Source organism: Anser cygnoides, chromosome Z, assembly GCF_040182565.1.
Source record: "Anser cygnoides isolate HZ-2024a breed goose chromosome Z, Taihu_goose_T2T_genome, whole genome shotgun sequence".
NCBI lineage: Eukaryota > Metazoa > Chordata > Aves > Anseriformes > Anatidae > Anser > Anser cygnoides.
In genome coordinates, this window is record NC_089912.1 from 80,976,717 (window position 1) to 80,992,906 (window position 16,190).

Genomic DNA, 16,190 nt, shown 5'->3' on the forward strand with positions numbered 1-16,190 from the left:
AGCTCTATCTCACTAAAGAGGATAAGGGACATAAAATACAATAACTGACCTGAACATAGGCCTGACTGAGAGAAAATACTGACATTGTGGTAAAGCTGTATCCTTAAGCCTAATTCTACAAATAATTTTTATACTGTTCCACTACAATAATCACTGAATTTCTGACAAATCTTTTTTACATACTCAGGCTTACATATCAATCTAGCTTTTTTGAGATGCTTGAGACTTGACTGAACCCTCTTTCTCAACATTCATTTTGAAAAAAAAATAAAATAAAGAAAACTATAGTATGGTGTTAGTTCTTCAGCTGAAAAAATGGAAAAATATAGAGGTGACAATGGAAGCATAGACAACCTTGCTTATCAGTAGCAACGTGGGTAGCACTTCCAAATGACTTCTTCTTTAGATGAACAGATTAACATAAAAGGAGAGCAAACTTTGCCTCCATCCACTGAACAAGCAATTTGTTCTAACCCTGATTCTGCTGTGGTGCTTTTAGCCCCTCACGCTATTCACTGGATCAAAGGAAACATCATTTATCTCAGGCACTTCAGGTACTGTGTATACAACTCCACGAGTACACTAGGCACGCTACTCTCAAGGGGCAGTATTTCCCTATAGCTTACACAGCAACAACGAACTAGAAAAGCATCATTATCCTCATAGTTTTAAAACAATTACCATCAATTAAGATGTTTATCAGCAGAAAGGAGAGTACATTTTTTCTCTAAGATGACAAACATCTTCAGTTACAAATAAAATAATTTTTATTGCTCAGATAACACAAGAATTTTCAACAAGAGACACTAAGCACATACTGAAAGCAGTTCAAAGTTTGAGATCCAACTATCCTACAACACCAGAATATGACAACAAACACAGGAAATTTCAGCAGTTTCATGAAATTCATGAAATGAGTGGCAAAATTAACGTCAGTTAGGACAACAATCCGCAGAATGCAATGCTCCCAAGTCTCTTTCTTGATACCACTCCCAGACTCTTTCTCAACCTCTTCTACTCTCTTGCTTTGCACTTTAACTTCATCTTATATTTTCTTTTCGGCTGGATAAACAACAGGATGTGAGATATAGCAGGTTTTAAACTCTCCACAAGCTGGCCAACATGCAAACATACTGCCTGCTGTCTGCTGACTCTCAGTATGAGCTACTGGACATATTGCAGGACGTATTTGGGTTCTTCTTTACCTGTATCCTCATTTTTACCTAATTTTTGCAACCTCTACTTTTCCATCAAATTTAGGTGAAAGTAGCAAAGTCTTGGGAAAATGAAACGGCAGGACTGCATATACCTAGTTTATAATAATAAGCGTATGCAACACACAGCTTTGTCTGCCTGCAGGATGAATGACTCATCTGTTGCAGGCAGAACATGCAAGTATGTAGTGATGAAAAAGCTGCGTAGACACATTCAAGTAGTGTTCTTCTTAGAGTCAAGTCAGCTGAGATTTTTTAATGCAAGGCATTATATGTACATTAAATAATATCCCTCTTCTTTAAAGAATCACTTCTTTGTAACTGTTGCACAATGTCCCTGCAAACCAAGAGGGGTATGGTTTCTTTCTAAGTCCTGAACTCAAATCCATGAAACCTTAGGAGGTTAAAACCTTTAATAGGACCTCTTTCCAAAAGAGAGGAGAAAAAGAGAATTAAAACAAACAAACAAAGAAACAAACATATTTTCTGGTAGACAGAACAAACATTTTTTCAGGTAGACAAAAACATCTTCATGGGAAATACACGTCTTCTTGTTTTGTAGCACTTTCAAAGCGCTTTCCAATTTATGTGTACAGAAGACTCAGTTGTTAGGGCAAGGAAGAAAAGAATATAAGCTTAATCACCTTTCCACCCCAACTGTAAAACAGGAAGTACTGATTACTGTATGACAGTTTCCAGTGCTACCAACAAGCAAAAAATTTGTTATGAAATTCTTCCTAGTGTGTTTTTTCAGCATAGCTTTGACCTTGAAATATGTCTCACTGCTTAAAGAAACTAAATATGCGTAATACTATTTTTTATTTTTTTAAATCCTTCTTTGGATATTAAAAGCATCTAAGCAATATCAGGCAAATGTGACAGTTTCAAAATCAGTGGTTGCAAAGGAACAAATGTATGTGACAAGATCCTGATTTTCCACTTCTATCTAATCTTCCTGAACCAGACAAATTATCAAAAATAATGTAGCACTACACAATCCTTTGAACTGTATCAGCTACAATAGTAAAGCTGAGAAACATACTGTGAAACTAAATTCCAAAAGCTTAGGAAGTTTAATGCTAGTAACAGCATTTCTTACACTGTTTTTTTAGAGACCATCTTTCCCACAAAACTAGGCAACCAATTAAGTAAAATTCTTCAAAACAAATCCATGACATTACATGAAGAATTTAAATTATGAACATTATTAATAAAAGACAGGAATTTGAGATATTATTGTTATGGCTAAACTTGGGCTTAGGTATGAAGAATGCAAGCCTAAGAGACATTTAAACCAACCAGCAGAGAGAAAAGTGTATGTATTAAACATATGTACATGTAAAAAAGCATCAAGAAATTTCCATTTTTGTAGCATTTAATAATTTTGCACATATGAATCTAGTCTGATAGCTAAACAAGATGGCAAATATCTGTACAGCTATTCAAGCAATAGGTGCCCCCCCCGCACCTTCCAATGCCAAAATGCAGAAAAATCAGTATCGATCATTTAAAATCAAATTGTTCACGCAGAAAGCTTTCTGGATGCAGAAGATGATGATTTATGGCAATTAAGAAGACAATCGAAAGATACTGAAGAAAAAGGCGCTGAGATTCTGCACTTTCTGACAACTACCATGAACACACGAGGTCAAAGGTAAATTAAGTGAGAATTCATTTCCAAATCATAAATGATATTCTTGATCAAGAAAGAGTATAATACACAGATCTAGTTGACCCAGTCAATTCACCGTAAAAAATGTCCAATGATAGCTTGTTCTGGTGTAAAGTACTTCCATGCTGCAGCATTACCATCAATGAAATTATGAGAAATAATTAATGGCCTATTAGACTTGTCAAATATTGTCTATCAGACAATTGTCCAATAATTGTCTATTAGAAACATGTCCGCATACAACTTAGTGTGTAAACTGTTTAAGTTTGTATGTTAGACAAGTGTAGGAAGACTGTATGCTTAGGATTTATTTTAATTTTATTAGAAAGGTAAAGTGTATGATAAAATATCCAACTTGAAACTCCTCTATTTGCTTCCCTAGTTGGAAACTATATTTTTCCTCAAAAAGTTAAATTACAAGATTCAAGATGTTGCTTTTCTCTAACGTTACAGTTTAGTAAGAATGAACTACAGCACAGATGTTTATAAGGAGTTTTCCGAATCTTTCCAGATTTCAGAGAGTTTGTTTTTGCTAAGCTTTATCTTCTGAAAGAAAAAAAAGAGAGAGAGAGAGAGAGAGAGAATACACTTCTTCCAATTGTGCTTCTCGTGAAAATTTGAAAAGGCCATTTAACGTTTACTGTGTCCACAGAACATTTTCTACCTTAAAAGAAAAATGTCTTTAACAATTACCCCCTTCCTCCAGCATTAATTTCATATGTTATACTATTTATATAAATAAATTACAGGTCTTATTTGCTATATTAGTACAAAACATGTCTCATGATGCTATTTCTATTCTCAGGTGTTTAAAAGCTCTTCATAAATAATTTATTATTATCGTAGTAGTACCTATCCTGCCAATTACTTCATTTTCCGAGGAGTCTATTACCTAATTAATACCTTAAATTACTGAAATTGGCATTTCTTTGCTCCCACAACCTATAATAATTACTTGCCTTAGTCTGCAGCTGTTTTTTGTTGTTGTTGTCTGTTTGTTTGTTTGAGGCAGGAAAATTCAAGAAAAACTGACAGTACTTCTTAGGAGTCAAAGCTTTTGTTCTGTTGCATCTACGGTTGTCTAACAGTTTCTATGGTATTTTTCATTTTTCCCTTGTCCCACTTTGGTTGAATATATTTACACTACATTTCAGTGTTTTAGCTAGCTCTGTAGAAGAAATTGTACTAATATACTGCAGAACTGTAATGAAGCCAAAAAAACAAGAAGGGTATGGTTCCAGACAGCGTGGCACATGCGTTTTTTAAAGGTTATCTTCACATAAACTTTTACCACAGTTCGACTGTTTCTTGGGTGTGTGTTTTTTTGTTTTGTTGTTGTTTTTTTTTTTGACAAACCATTGAAGTTGGTTTCCTGCTGTTCTACTATTTTCTCTTTCAGCTAAGCTTGTGGTTGGTCTTTTACAGATTTTCTTCCTAGTTATCACAGGCAGCTCTTGATTTCCCTAAGTATTTCAGGAGAATTGGACTTTTCTTTCTCAGATAGAATGAACCCAAATTTTTCACACACCAGGAAAGGATCACCCAGCTTTCAAATTCAGATGTGGACTTCTGAATGTGTGTGTCTGTGAACATGATATATTCAAGAAAGATACCACACCAAGAATAATTTTTGTTATTAATATGAATTGTTCTTTCTACTACTTAAAACACAATCGCTCTAAAATGAAAAGCTTAATTAGCTTCCTCATGGCACTACATTTGTAGCCCAACCTGCCAAATAATGTTAAATTTCCAGTTGGCTGACAAATTCAGTACAATGCTACCAGTCTTCCACAGGCACTAAGAGATTTTCACAGCAAAACCTGTAGTTTTGACTCTCCAGACCGTTATAAATAATAAGTAATTTATTTTCTTCGTTTAAATCAAATTTGCAAGCTAGATATATGTAATTATTTAAAATCTATGCTGGCAGATAAGGTTTCCTAAAGTCTATGGCAGTTTAGGCAGGTTTTTTATCTATGACAGGACCTAATTTTTGCAGGCAAAATCTAAGACCTAGGATAGGAACTAAGATGCATGAATGGACTGTCTTCCTTTACAGAGAACACTATTGTGAATCCCTTGGACACTGTCATTGTTGATAAACTAAACTCCTTCCTCAGTCAGCCTTCTGTGTAGAATTATGTATGGGCACAGGCTTTGAAAAACTGAGACACTTCTGGCTATTTATGCATCTATTCACAAGTGTTGGCCGTATTAAAATATTAACAATACTTACAGAAAATATAAAGAAAATAATTTATAAGAACGTAAATAAACAGTTGCTTTGTTATAATTCCTTGTGGAAAAGAAGCTCAAAGATGTCATGCAGACCTGTTCAAAAATTAGTATTAGACATTTGCAGTGTTTATTTCCACCTATTTTGTTGTTTAACTTCCTAGAAAAGTATTTTTTATAAAAACTACAAACTATTATGTTATCAAACAAACCCATGGAAAATACCAATGCCTGCCACACCCAGCGCTGTTTGAAGTCTTTCTCTCAAAGCAGAGTTTATTATTCAAGTACATAAAAAGCTAGCAGCCTTAATCAAAGCTAGCTTCAATATTCCATGACCCTTGTTTTGCCTCTCAATCTCTGGGAAAGGACTAACTTCATTCTGAAATTTCATTGACATAAAACATTCGTTCCAAACACTTTTTTTTTTTTTTTTGGTCTACATTACCCTATAGACCTTGTTCATTTCTTCATAAGACAGAAAGTATGTAGTTTTACACAACATAGTAACTTAAATAAGAATGTTAACAAAGAGGAAGCATAACTGCGCATTCACACTACACTGGTTACTTTGGACTAGCTTCACAGCTGTGGTGCAGCTCACTTTAATGCTCTTGCATTCACTTTGGGAAAAATACATAAGTATTCACTTTTGGGAAAAATACACGGACATTTAGGACTAAAATGCCCACATAACAATTAGCGAAGGCCAACAACATCTCATAAATTCACACCTCAGCTTTGCACCAACTCTCACCAGAGCCAACAACCAGCCACATAAAACATTATTCTAATCAAATGTACAACAATTCAGTTGAGTTAATTGAATCAGTACTCAGTTGAATTAAAGCCTAGGTAAAATTTGTTTTTTAAATGTTTACTAAATTGAAGCTTTGATGCCTTACAATTCTGGTAACAGGCAATGCTGGCAGCATTAATGAGCTTGTAAGGAATCCAGATTAAACTGCTTTGATTGCCATCCAAATAGTAAACATAATGGTTTGTCAACAGTTTTGCAGCCTGTGAAATTTCCATATTGCTTTCAGCAGGAATGTCATGCCTAAATAAATCATTTTTTAAGATTTCAAAATAAGGCTTCAAATGCTAGCACTCCAGAAAGAGAGCTCCCAGATGTGTTGCCTCAGAGCAGACAAGGATCATCAGCATATTGAGGATACCGGAATATATTTTTCTGATATGCTCTGCCTTATGAGGCATTGACGATCTTGATATAATAGCTGTTTTAAGTCAGTCTAGACTACTTCAAAGCCTTCCCAGAGAGCTGAATTTCAAAATGACTAATAAATAAATAACAATTCTGAATTTATGTCTGCATTTGATATCCATGACCTTATACTTCCTGATAATTGGACTTACCAGGAGCCTTGAGACCATTTTTTCTTGCATTGGCAAATAAAGCAAAATAGGTTTCAGCAGCTCTAAAAAGCCACAGACCAAACATTTATTTACCAGCATTACTGATTAATTATTGACTGAATTGTCATTTTCTGGGACTGTTAGAGGAAGGAAAAGGAGTAAAGACAATACATCTGTCACTTTCTGAATCTTGGTATCTATGGAAGCATCATTCAATTAAAAGGACATAGACTGTTTTTCCCAGTATCTAAAATGACAAGGACAAATTAAAATGTTCTGCTATATGTACAGCTATGTCACTGTGCAAGAGCCAGTGACAGCTGGTCACCAGCAATTGTGGACAACTGACATTCTCAACTACTTCTGTAGAAATAGCCCATGGATTGCCGACACTCACTTTACAATGCTTGAACAAAAGCAGACTTGTAGCCTCTCCTAAAGGTCAAGTTTATTGGGTGAACAGTATGTGAAAGGATACAAGAAGTATTTTTATGTACCTTTGTTTTCAACAGCCTAAAATCTAGATGTTTGACTGGTACAGTTAGAAGACCGTGTATGTAGCTGATTCCTCTTCCTCACATTTTTCATTTGCTTGCATGGATAAGGATGTAGGGTCACAGTGAAAATCATGTTCTGTCTGATTCTGATTGTGCAGATGGATCAAGCTAGCACAAAAGCAATGATTTTTTTTTAATAGTAGGAAAAAGCTGACCCCCAATTCCACATTCAACAATGGCACAGCATATGTAGTAATTGCCATCTGTGGATAATTGTTTAATTGGAGGGTTATGGAGCCAGAAAGGATTTTGTCTTTCCATTGTTGTCTGTATTACAATATTTTTTTTTGTTTTCCTCTTTATTAAATTTTTAAGAAAATTGAGAAAATAAGAGCAACAACTTAATAAATTACCAACAACCACTAACAAGGACATCAGAACAAATTAACAAAAACAAATAGTCTGGATTTGGCTTTTGTTTGTGTATTTTCGGACAATGTAGCACAGCTGAGTCTTCTCATCTGGCCTTCGAAGCTAGCTTCTGGGTAAACTGTAGTGGGCTAACACTAATACAGGGCCAGACACACAGACTTATTTTGGTACATAGGAGAACACTGTAAAAAATGGAAAATCATTCATGACCAGCTACAGCTGGCCACTGGCACTCACAAGTATCTTTACACACAGTATGTATTATCCTGCCAATTTCAGACATAAGATCTTGGAAGAACATGAGCTCGTACTTCCTAACAGTTTCTGTTTCATGCATCAACTTTTCATAATGAAACAAACCAAGTTTTTATAGATGATTAGAAGATTAAGTAAATACGGCAAAAAGTCATTGATATGTCACTAATCTGTAATTTACATCATCTCTACTATAGATTTAACACCTACTTTGGGTGGAAGAAAAGTAGACATTTTCTGCCACGCTATAAATGATTTTTCCGAGGAACACAGAACAGCAGCCTATCACAAATAGAAAGTAGATTAATCTGAAGTGGCCAACAATGGTTTTGATCAATGTTGCACAACAGAAGCATCTTTCGGCTGATGGTATCTAACCTGCTATTCGACCTAACAGCAGAACCAAATAAACTTTAGAAAATAGTTCAGATAATGTATTAAACTCTGACCTGGAGCATGACTGTTTGACTGTTTATTGAAGGGTCCTGCCACCTCTTTTTCTGTTTTTCAAGGTTTTACATTTAAGTGATTTTTCTTTCATTTTGAATTAAAATATTTGCAACTTAATATACATGGCTTTTTTTTTTTTACACTGAAAGAGAGTATGAAAAATTATGAATAGAACCTCTTCAAATATTGTATATCTTTAAAAAATATACTTGAAGTAAATTCCATAAGAATTAGGAGATAAAGCTCAAGAGGTAGGCTATTTAGGTAGCAGTTAAAAAAAGCCTTCAAGTAAGGAAGTCCATAAATAAGGTTTAGAAAACTCATAAAGCATTACTGCTTGAAAGAAATTTTATTTGTACTAGAAAAAATGCATATTAAACTCTACTTGTTGCAGTACATCAAGACTTCAGGTATCAGAAATTAGCCACCAGAGGGAGCCCATATAATCTGGTATAAGGGATATGATCGTACAAAGAGAAATTGAAGTTACACAGATGAGAATTTAAGAAAATAATTGCATGTACAGAGAAACATTATAAGTTGTTCCTAATCCACAAAATAAACAGCCCTTCTACAGTACTTCCTTCCAGATTCATATTTATATTTAGATCTGTAGAAATAGGAAAGTGAACCCTGCTGTAAAGTACTATGACTACAATTTTAAAATACTGAAATAAACTAAAATACTTTGTTATGCATTATCCTTTTGTTTGTTATTGTTGTTCTCAAAATTCAGTATTTCAGAATGTTCCACAAACTGATTCAGTATATTGGTCTACAAATAATATGGGAAGGTGAAGGCCTACACACTACTGATGATTATTAAATTGTTTCTTTCAAATATATTCAGGACCAGAATCTTAAGTAGCAGTGAGAGCACTAAGACATTTTTTCTACATTTGTTTTGTACTCCAAGTCAGTACCATTTTTATACATTGAATACTTAGATTTATCTGAGAAGCCCTCTCCTTCTGCAGCATAATTACTAAATTCATATCACAGAAAGACTTCTAGAATTTGCTTCATGGTTAAAAATGCCTTTCTATTAAGAACAGTTCTCAATTGTGGAAAAGCATTTTTGAATCAAGAAAAAGCTGCTCCTCCCACACTGGATGTTTTCATTTCGTTCTTACAGAGGTGATACCTCACTTTGCATCCCAAATATTTGTAATTGTCAAAGCTATATGACTATAATAGAAGCAGTAATTATAACTAAGACCAATCTTTGACACCTCACAACTTCTTGTAAATTTCTATTGCTACTGAATTTGCCTATGCTTTCTCTCTGCCCCATGGCAGCTTTACAAAATTAATATCAATGTAATTTCACTCTGTAAAAAAAAAAAGACAACATGCATACATTTCCACACTAAAAACATAATCCTTCCTTAAACCTTTTTGCTGTTAAAATAGTTACAGAATTGAAAAAAATAGAATTTGCCATGGCAAAAGTTTTTATTTGACTCAAGAGAATACAAATGTAATATGACAAAATCTGTAAAGCAGCTAATAAGTACACAGTGTACAACTTCTCCCACTAAATTAAAAGGTGAAGTGCTACTTTTCTTATGATTGCCATGTTGTCTGACAAAAAAAAAAAGTGTATTGCCTGAAACGCACAGTGCTCTAGAATACGCTAGCACAGGTCTTTGTAACACACGGAGTCGGGATCCTGAATATAAGACAGTGACCCCTACACGTGACATTTTGGCCACAGCTAGTCAAAGAGGCTTGAATACTGAATTTTCACCTGTCTTCATCCTGAATTCAGTCCAACTGAACATGAATCCCTGAGGTGTGTACTTTTTCTTTCTTACTCTTTACCAAAAAAAATGTAAGACACACTAGAAAAGTTTGACAATTTTTCCATATAAAATCTTGCCTCATCCCACTCATGTACAAGCATTAGCAGATCACAGAGTGAATATGTAACAATGTTATATTAAAAACACAGCACAGAAACATTGTAAGATACCTAATAACCACATTTAATAATTCAATATAAATGCTTAAGATCTAAGCTACTCCGTACACCCTTGCTCTGAAAAAAACATGTTTTGATACTATAAGGCAGAGATGCTAACAAGGACTCCCAACACTCCACACTCCAAGAAAAACAGTATTACCAAACTTCTGTATTCACACATCTAGTGACCATGTTCCCATGCCTGAATATTAAACTGAACTCTGTATTTTTCCTGTAATGTTAGATACACAGTAATGTGAGATTGTCCTTTTACACGAGCCCAGGAAACACAACACACCCAACAAGCAGTACTTTCAGAAAGTACTCATAAATTTGTGGCTGATAAAGAACAAACCAATCTACACATAATCTACTAAAAAGCATGATTTTGTAAGCTAACTAAATAAACCAATGCAACTGTTACAACAATTCTATAATCAGCTTTACAGACACCTGTTCTGAATATATCCCTAAATTTGTATTAAATTTGGAAATATAATTTGTGCTGAAGCACATAGAATAAAGGCAGTTTTGTGCAAGGAACTTCATTTTCTGGACAAACTTCACTGACATCCCAAGGAACAGTATAGTTTAAAAGCTTCCTCAGAAGTCCACATCTGAGGACTCTGAGCTATAAATTGTTATGCTTTATGAACACGAGTCCTGGAAATACATAATAAATAAACTGTGTGTTGTTAAATTTCTGTGAAATATTTAATATCAAAGCTAATGAACTCTGAGAATTTTGAAATTTTAAGTATGTTACAACAATAGCATGTTAACAAATAGGGTTTGCCTTTTGATTAGGAGAGAAAATCTACAGTATTAAAATTAAAATTTGCTCCTCTATTTTTAATCTCTTACCAGGTCTTTCCTTGCCAGTTCCTTTTGACTCAGCAAATTTCTGTATTAAACTCTCAACTGTAGTATTTGTCATGTTATTAATAAACTCTTCGTGAACCTTCAAAAAAAACAAACAAAATACCACACACAACAGGAATTTAAAAAACAGTAATTAAAGAAATTTCATTAACTTCAGAAAGTGTTTATTTTTCACTCTGGAGTTTAAAATGCTTCCCTCTAAAATATATTAACTTCCAGAAATCAATAGGCATTTTATCAAGGAAATCCCTTTTTATTGCTTTAGCATTGGTAATTATGTACACAATACACATACAAATGAGGAACGAAAGAACACAGACTGATGACAAGTCTATGATTTATTTCCATTTCTTCTATCTAAACTACTTTTCTATATACGCTTTTCTGAATTTGTCAACAACATGCCCCACGACAATGTCAGGAAGACAAACTGTCCCCTTAAGCCAGCACCAGTTAAGGGTGTGAACAGTTACCACTGTATTATCACAGTTTCCACCTGCTTGAGTAAAAGCGTTACTGTTTTAATGGTTTTGGTCTGGCAAAGGAACATGCTGTTAATATGAAGTTTTTGCAACAAGGCAGTAATATGTTTTAGAAATAAATAGCATGAACCTTGTGACCACCATTCACCAGCAGAAAACCTCAAAACTAAGCAAACTAGTGACTCAAAGTATACACAAATAAAACTGCAACACATCAAAAAAACTGAGGACTACTTATAAGGATTATTAGTTAGACCAGCTTGCATCTGAAGAAAAGATACTACAAAAACTTATTTTAACACTGTTACTGGAGGCCTTTCCCTAACAGCGTCATCAAAAATTTTGAAACTTTTCAGACAATATAATTCCATGTTTTAGTTAAAGAAAAGAGGAAGTACCCGTATTACGTGTAAAATGAGTGTTAATTTAATATCTAAGGAACAGAGCTTTGAAATACACTAAACATCCTTCAAATGGTCAAAAGACATTATTTTCTGTTAGCACAAAATTTATTGTTTGTTCAGACTTATTCTGTAGAATTTGTTATACTGAATTTATAATTGCAACAGGAAGCAGTAAAGTTTTTGGCTCATATTGAATTTAGATATTAAAAAGATTTCCAATACAATGAACAAAATCAGAGCTGATCCATTCAATAAAATTTATCAGAGAGGCTTGGATAAGAGAATAGATTGCACACATCTGAGAAGACCAAAATGGCTATTTAGTAGATATTCAAATCTCCTTCAAACTTCTGACAAGCAAATTCAGCACTGATACAATATTTGATACCTGTGGTAAAAAGAATCAAATCTGCTTCAGTCTTTTAAATTCTGTGTTTTGTTACTATTTATCTCCTTCTTATTGTAATTTTAAAAGTTATTGCCATTTGAAAGATGTAGTCTTGCAATTACACAAGCACAAGTTACACAAACACAGTAAGGAATGTTCCATTTAGTAGTTAAGAAAAATATGTAGCATAATCCAAATAAACAAATGATAATATAAAAATTACCTCTCCTATTTGTAAATGAATTTCCTTTATGGTATTTGACAATGATTCTATAATCTCTTTCATATGAAGAAGATGTGTTTCTTCAATGTCTTGAAATTTCTGTCAACCAATGGAAGCAATTATTCATAATGAAAATAATTTTTGAAATGCTAAAACTTACATCATAAAAATTAAATGTACTAAACAGAAAAAAAACAAACTTTTTTTCCAGATCTTTATTACAGTGATTACAGTATTTAAGAAAGGAAGGTGTAAAACTCACAGTTACAAAATAATGTGCTTTATAATATATCCTTTTGGAACCATTATCTAGTTTTTTACTTCCTTTTTCAGCTTTCATCAATCTTGATTTTTCAAAAAATCTGACCTATTTTTACCAAGAGAAAATAGGGTTGAAGAAAAAATCTCTTTTCTCCATTACTGAAAGATCTCATGATTTTTCATCTAATTTCAGAAGTCCTATTACTGAATCTGTTTTGTACTTCCTCAGCACCCTCTCCTCCTGATCACAACATATACATACTTTCTCTTTCTCCAGTTAAATCGATATCCTTTGCTTCTTTAAATATAATTAATTTATTTTTAAACTGACTGTATATAATCTTTGCAGTTTGTTTGGAATTTGTTCCCCTGTTCCACTTTACCCACACTTCCATCATTTTAAGAGCACTTTGAACATCTCTAAGAAAAGAAAAATTTCCTCATTCTACCCAACCCTTAGCCATAATCATCTTGAAATCTTTCTTTACTCCTGCTCTCTACTGATTCTCTTCCTACCTCCGTAACTGCCTTTTCAAGCGTGACCAAACTTCGGAGCACCATTTATTCCTCTCTATTTTTACAAGGTTCTCTGAAGATCATCTTTACATTTCATACTTTCTGGTAGTCTGATTCACAAACACAAGCATAACTCCATACAAGTCAAATATCTGTATCTTCTAAACTCTCAGTCTGTCTTTTGCCACACTCATATATGACTCACTAGACAACAGTAAGCCAATAAGCAGACTAGAATAATCTTTTTTTTTTTCCCAGCAGCTTTCCTTGTTGATCACAGAGGATAGGGTCAAACTCTGTAGACTATTCTATGATGCCACTATTTTTACCAATTGCCTGATTAAATAAACTGCACTATTTTGCTTTCAAACATATCTGTGGTCCATGTCTATACATACTCTCAGTCACAATCAGGGTGCCAGCACTTGTACACAATGTGATCTTCCAGCCTACTTCTACTACCTAATGTTTACCTATACTCAAAGTGAACTTCTGAGATTATACCAACACTGCTGCCTTCAGGTTTGGTTGAAGATCCCCATAAAACTGTGCAAAACTGATGTATCATTCTCTTTTAAACTCTTCTCTATGACGCGTATCAAAACAACCGGCCATTCAGAGATTTTTGCCTGTTACGTCAGTGGATACCACGATTCCCCTCAAGCCACTCCTGCCATTCTCGGTTTCCTTATTTCTTGTTTATTGTTCTATCTGCAATAAAGTCTTTGAAGTAGAAGCCATCTTTGCCTTGTACAGTACATAACACAAAGATTCTGATCAAAGACTATCTCAGCACTGCAATACAACCATATCATTCATGTCACAGATAGAATCATTAACAAAATGGTTTACTTGAACTTGCCTGTTCTGAAGGGATATACTGAGACATACTGAAATGTATCTATAATGCTAAGACCCAAGTACAAGTCACTTCTTAGTGTTTTATGCTAAATTAAAAATGAAAAATCTTCAACTATCCTTAACTGTCTAACTCAGCATACACAGCGTGTGATCCATTTTTAAACATTCTTTTCAGTTTTAAAATGTGAAGAATTACTACTTTAACTTTATGTATATATGCAGATTGCTTAACATCAAGGTCATCTGAACAGTCAACTGTACTTAATTCTAGTTAAGACAGAAGGCTTTCAAAGAAAAATAATTTAGCGCTTTCAGCTATTTGATCCTTTCCAATAACTGACTGGATAACATGATTTTTTAAAAAGCTTCTGACAAGTTGGAATACTTTGCAAATGAGACATCATGTTTTCTTAGCAATTGCAGAGCAATTATATAATACAATCACAGCCTTACTCAGAAAAAATAAATCTTTCAACATAAGGAATTTCATTCAAAACCAATTTCTAAATGACAAATTAACTATATTATTATTCTTCTATAATCACAACTAAACCTTCCATCTTTATTGCAGCAAAAAATAAAACTTGCAATTCAAAATTAGGAAGATCGTATTTCAAAATTTAACCTCTCAAAATCATGTCTCACAAATCACTTCACTTTGATGACTGCAGATAAGATAGTAAATGACAAAAAAGGAAAAATGAAAAAAAAAAAATGCAACAGATTCAGTGGTGGAGGGTCAACAAGGAGGACAGCTAAGTGAAGACATTACTACATGATTACCTAGGATAAAGCCACATCAATTCAAGATGTTAGTGTTCTCAGAACAATTTTATCTGAACAGCCCAAGACAGACTGAATAAGCCAACTATTTTTGCAATGAAACAGCAGAGAATGACCACATTCATCATTTGTTTCCTGAACTGGTATATTTCAAGTGAAATATAACCCAAATTAAGATAATCTGGGGTGTGCTTAACTTAGGAGGGGTCTTACACATATTCACGGGTTTTCTTATTTTTCCTATCACATCATATTTAAAGTAGCTGTCTTGCAACCAAACTTTAGATGCAGCTACGCTATTACACTTAAAATGCAATAATTGAATAGGTACGACTTACACAGGTAGAATTTTCAGTTTCAGCACAGACAGTCATGAAAGGTATTAAGAGTTTTCAGTTGTCTCTTATCATCTTAAATGAAATATAAAGTTTGAGTAAAAGGGTTATTGCAGCTAAAGAATAACCAAAGACATTCAGACAAGTATGGCCTGCCATGAGAGGTAAATATGTACCATTTTTGTACTGGGAAAAAAAAAGAAGCCATGAGTATCGTCATGCTTTCCCAGCTATAATATCCACTATGGTAAAACCTTTTTTCTCTCTAATGTTCAGTCATGCTTAAGTACCTAATACCTACCTAACAACATAAACAAGGGGGGGAAAAAAGCATCTTCATATTGTGTCTCTAGATACAAAATAAGTCGTTTCTTTTCCTATTCTTTTGTTGTACTGGATTCTTCAAATGGCTTTTCTTTTAGCATATCACGAATAGCCCAGCTAGTTTGCTTGCTGAAAGTCTCTACATTTTCCTTCACTGATTCACTGACAATAAAATCCATTTCAAATACTCTTCATGTCTATCTCCTGTCAGTCTAAATAAGAACTCTATTACTCATAGCTTTCTTGCTCATTAGTGAAAAGTTTACAGGGCAATTTAGCAAGGCCAGTTCATTAAAGTCATACTTACACACTTCAAGCCAGCTTAAGGACACAAACCTCCACCCTTGGTAACACACTGCCTTTTCCTTTGTGCCAGCACAAATGCTTGTGTGATCTCTTAATAAACTAGAACCCACATCTCCTCTGGGTTAATGTTAACCTTCCTCAATACATTAGTTTTATCTGGCTTAGCTCTACAAGGCTGTTTCTCAAACAAATACACGACAAAAGACCAGAAAGAGGGCAACTACTGCTTTTGACTGCAACACTAACTTAAAACATGTATTGAAAACAGAGCTTCGCAAATCAGAGATGATAGAGAAGGACAACAGGACATAGAACCTTTACCAC

General features: G+C 34.0%; 1 protein-coding gene across 3 annotated transcripts in view; it reads right to left on the reverse strand.

Moving 5' to 3' along the window:
- FCHO2 (FCH and mu domain containing endocytic adaptor 2) overlaps window positions 1–16,190 on the reverse strand; it is a 90,319-nt gene that overhangs the window by 53,381 nt on the left and 20,748 nt on the right. For all 3 annotated transcript variants that reach the window (XM_066988585.1, XM_066988584.1, XM_066988583.1), the window contains exons 7-8: window positions 12,481–12,579; window positions 10,966–11,062 (exon numbers count right to left, since the gene is read on the reverse strand). In XM_066988585.1, the coding sequence (XP_066844686.1) occupies window positions 10,966–11,062; window positions 12,481–12,579 (196 nt within the window). The remainder of the gene's footprint in view (window positions 1–10,965; window positions 11,063–12,480; window positions 12,580–16,190) is intronic.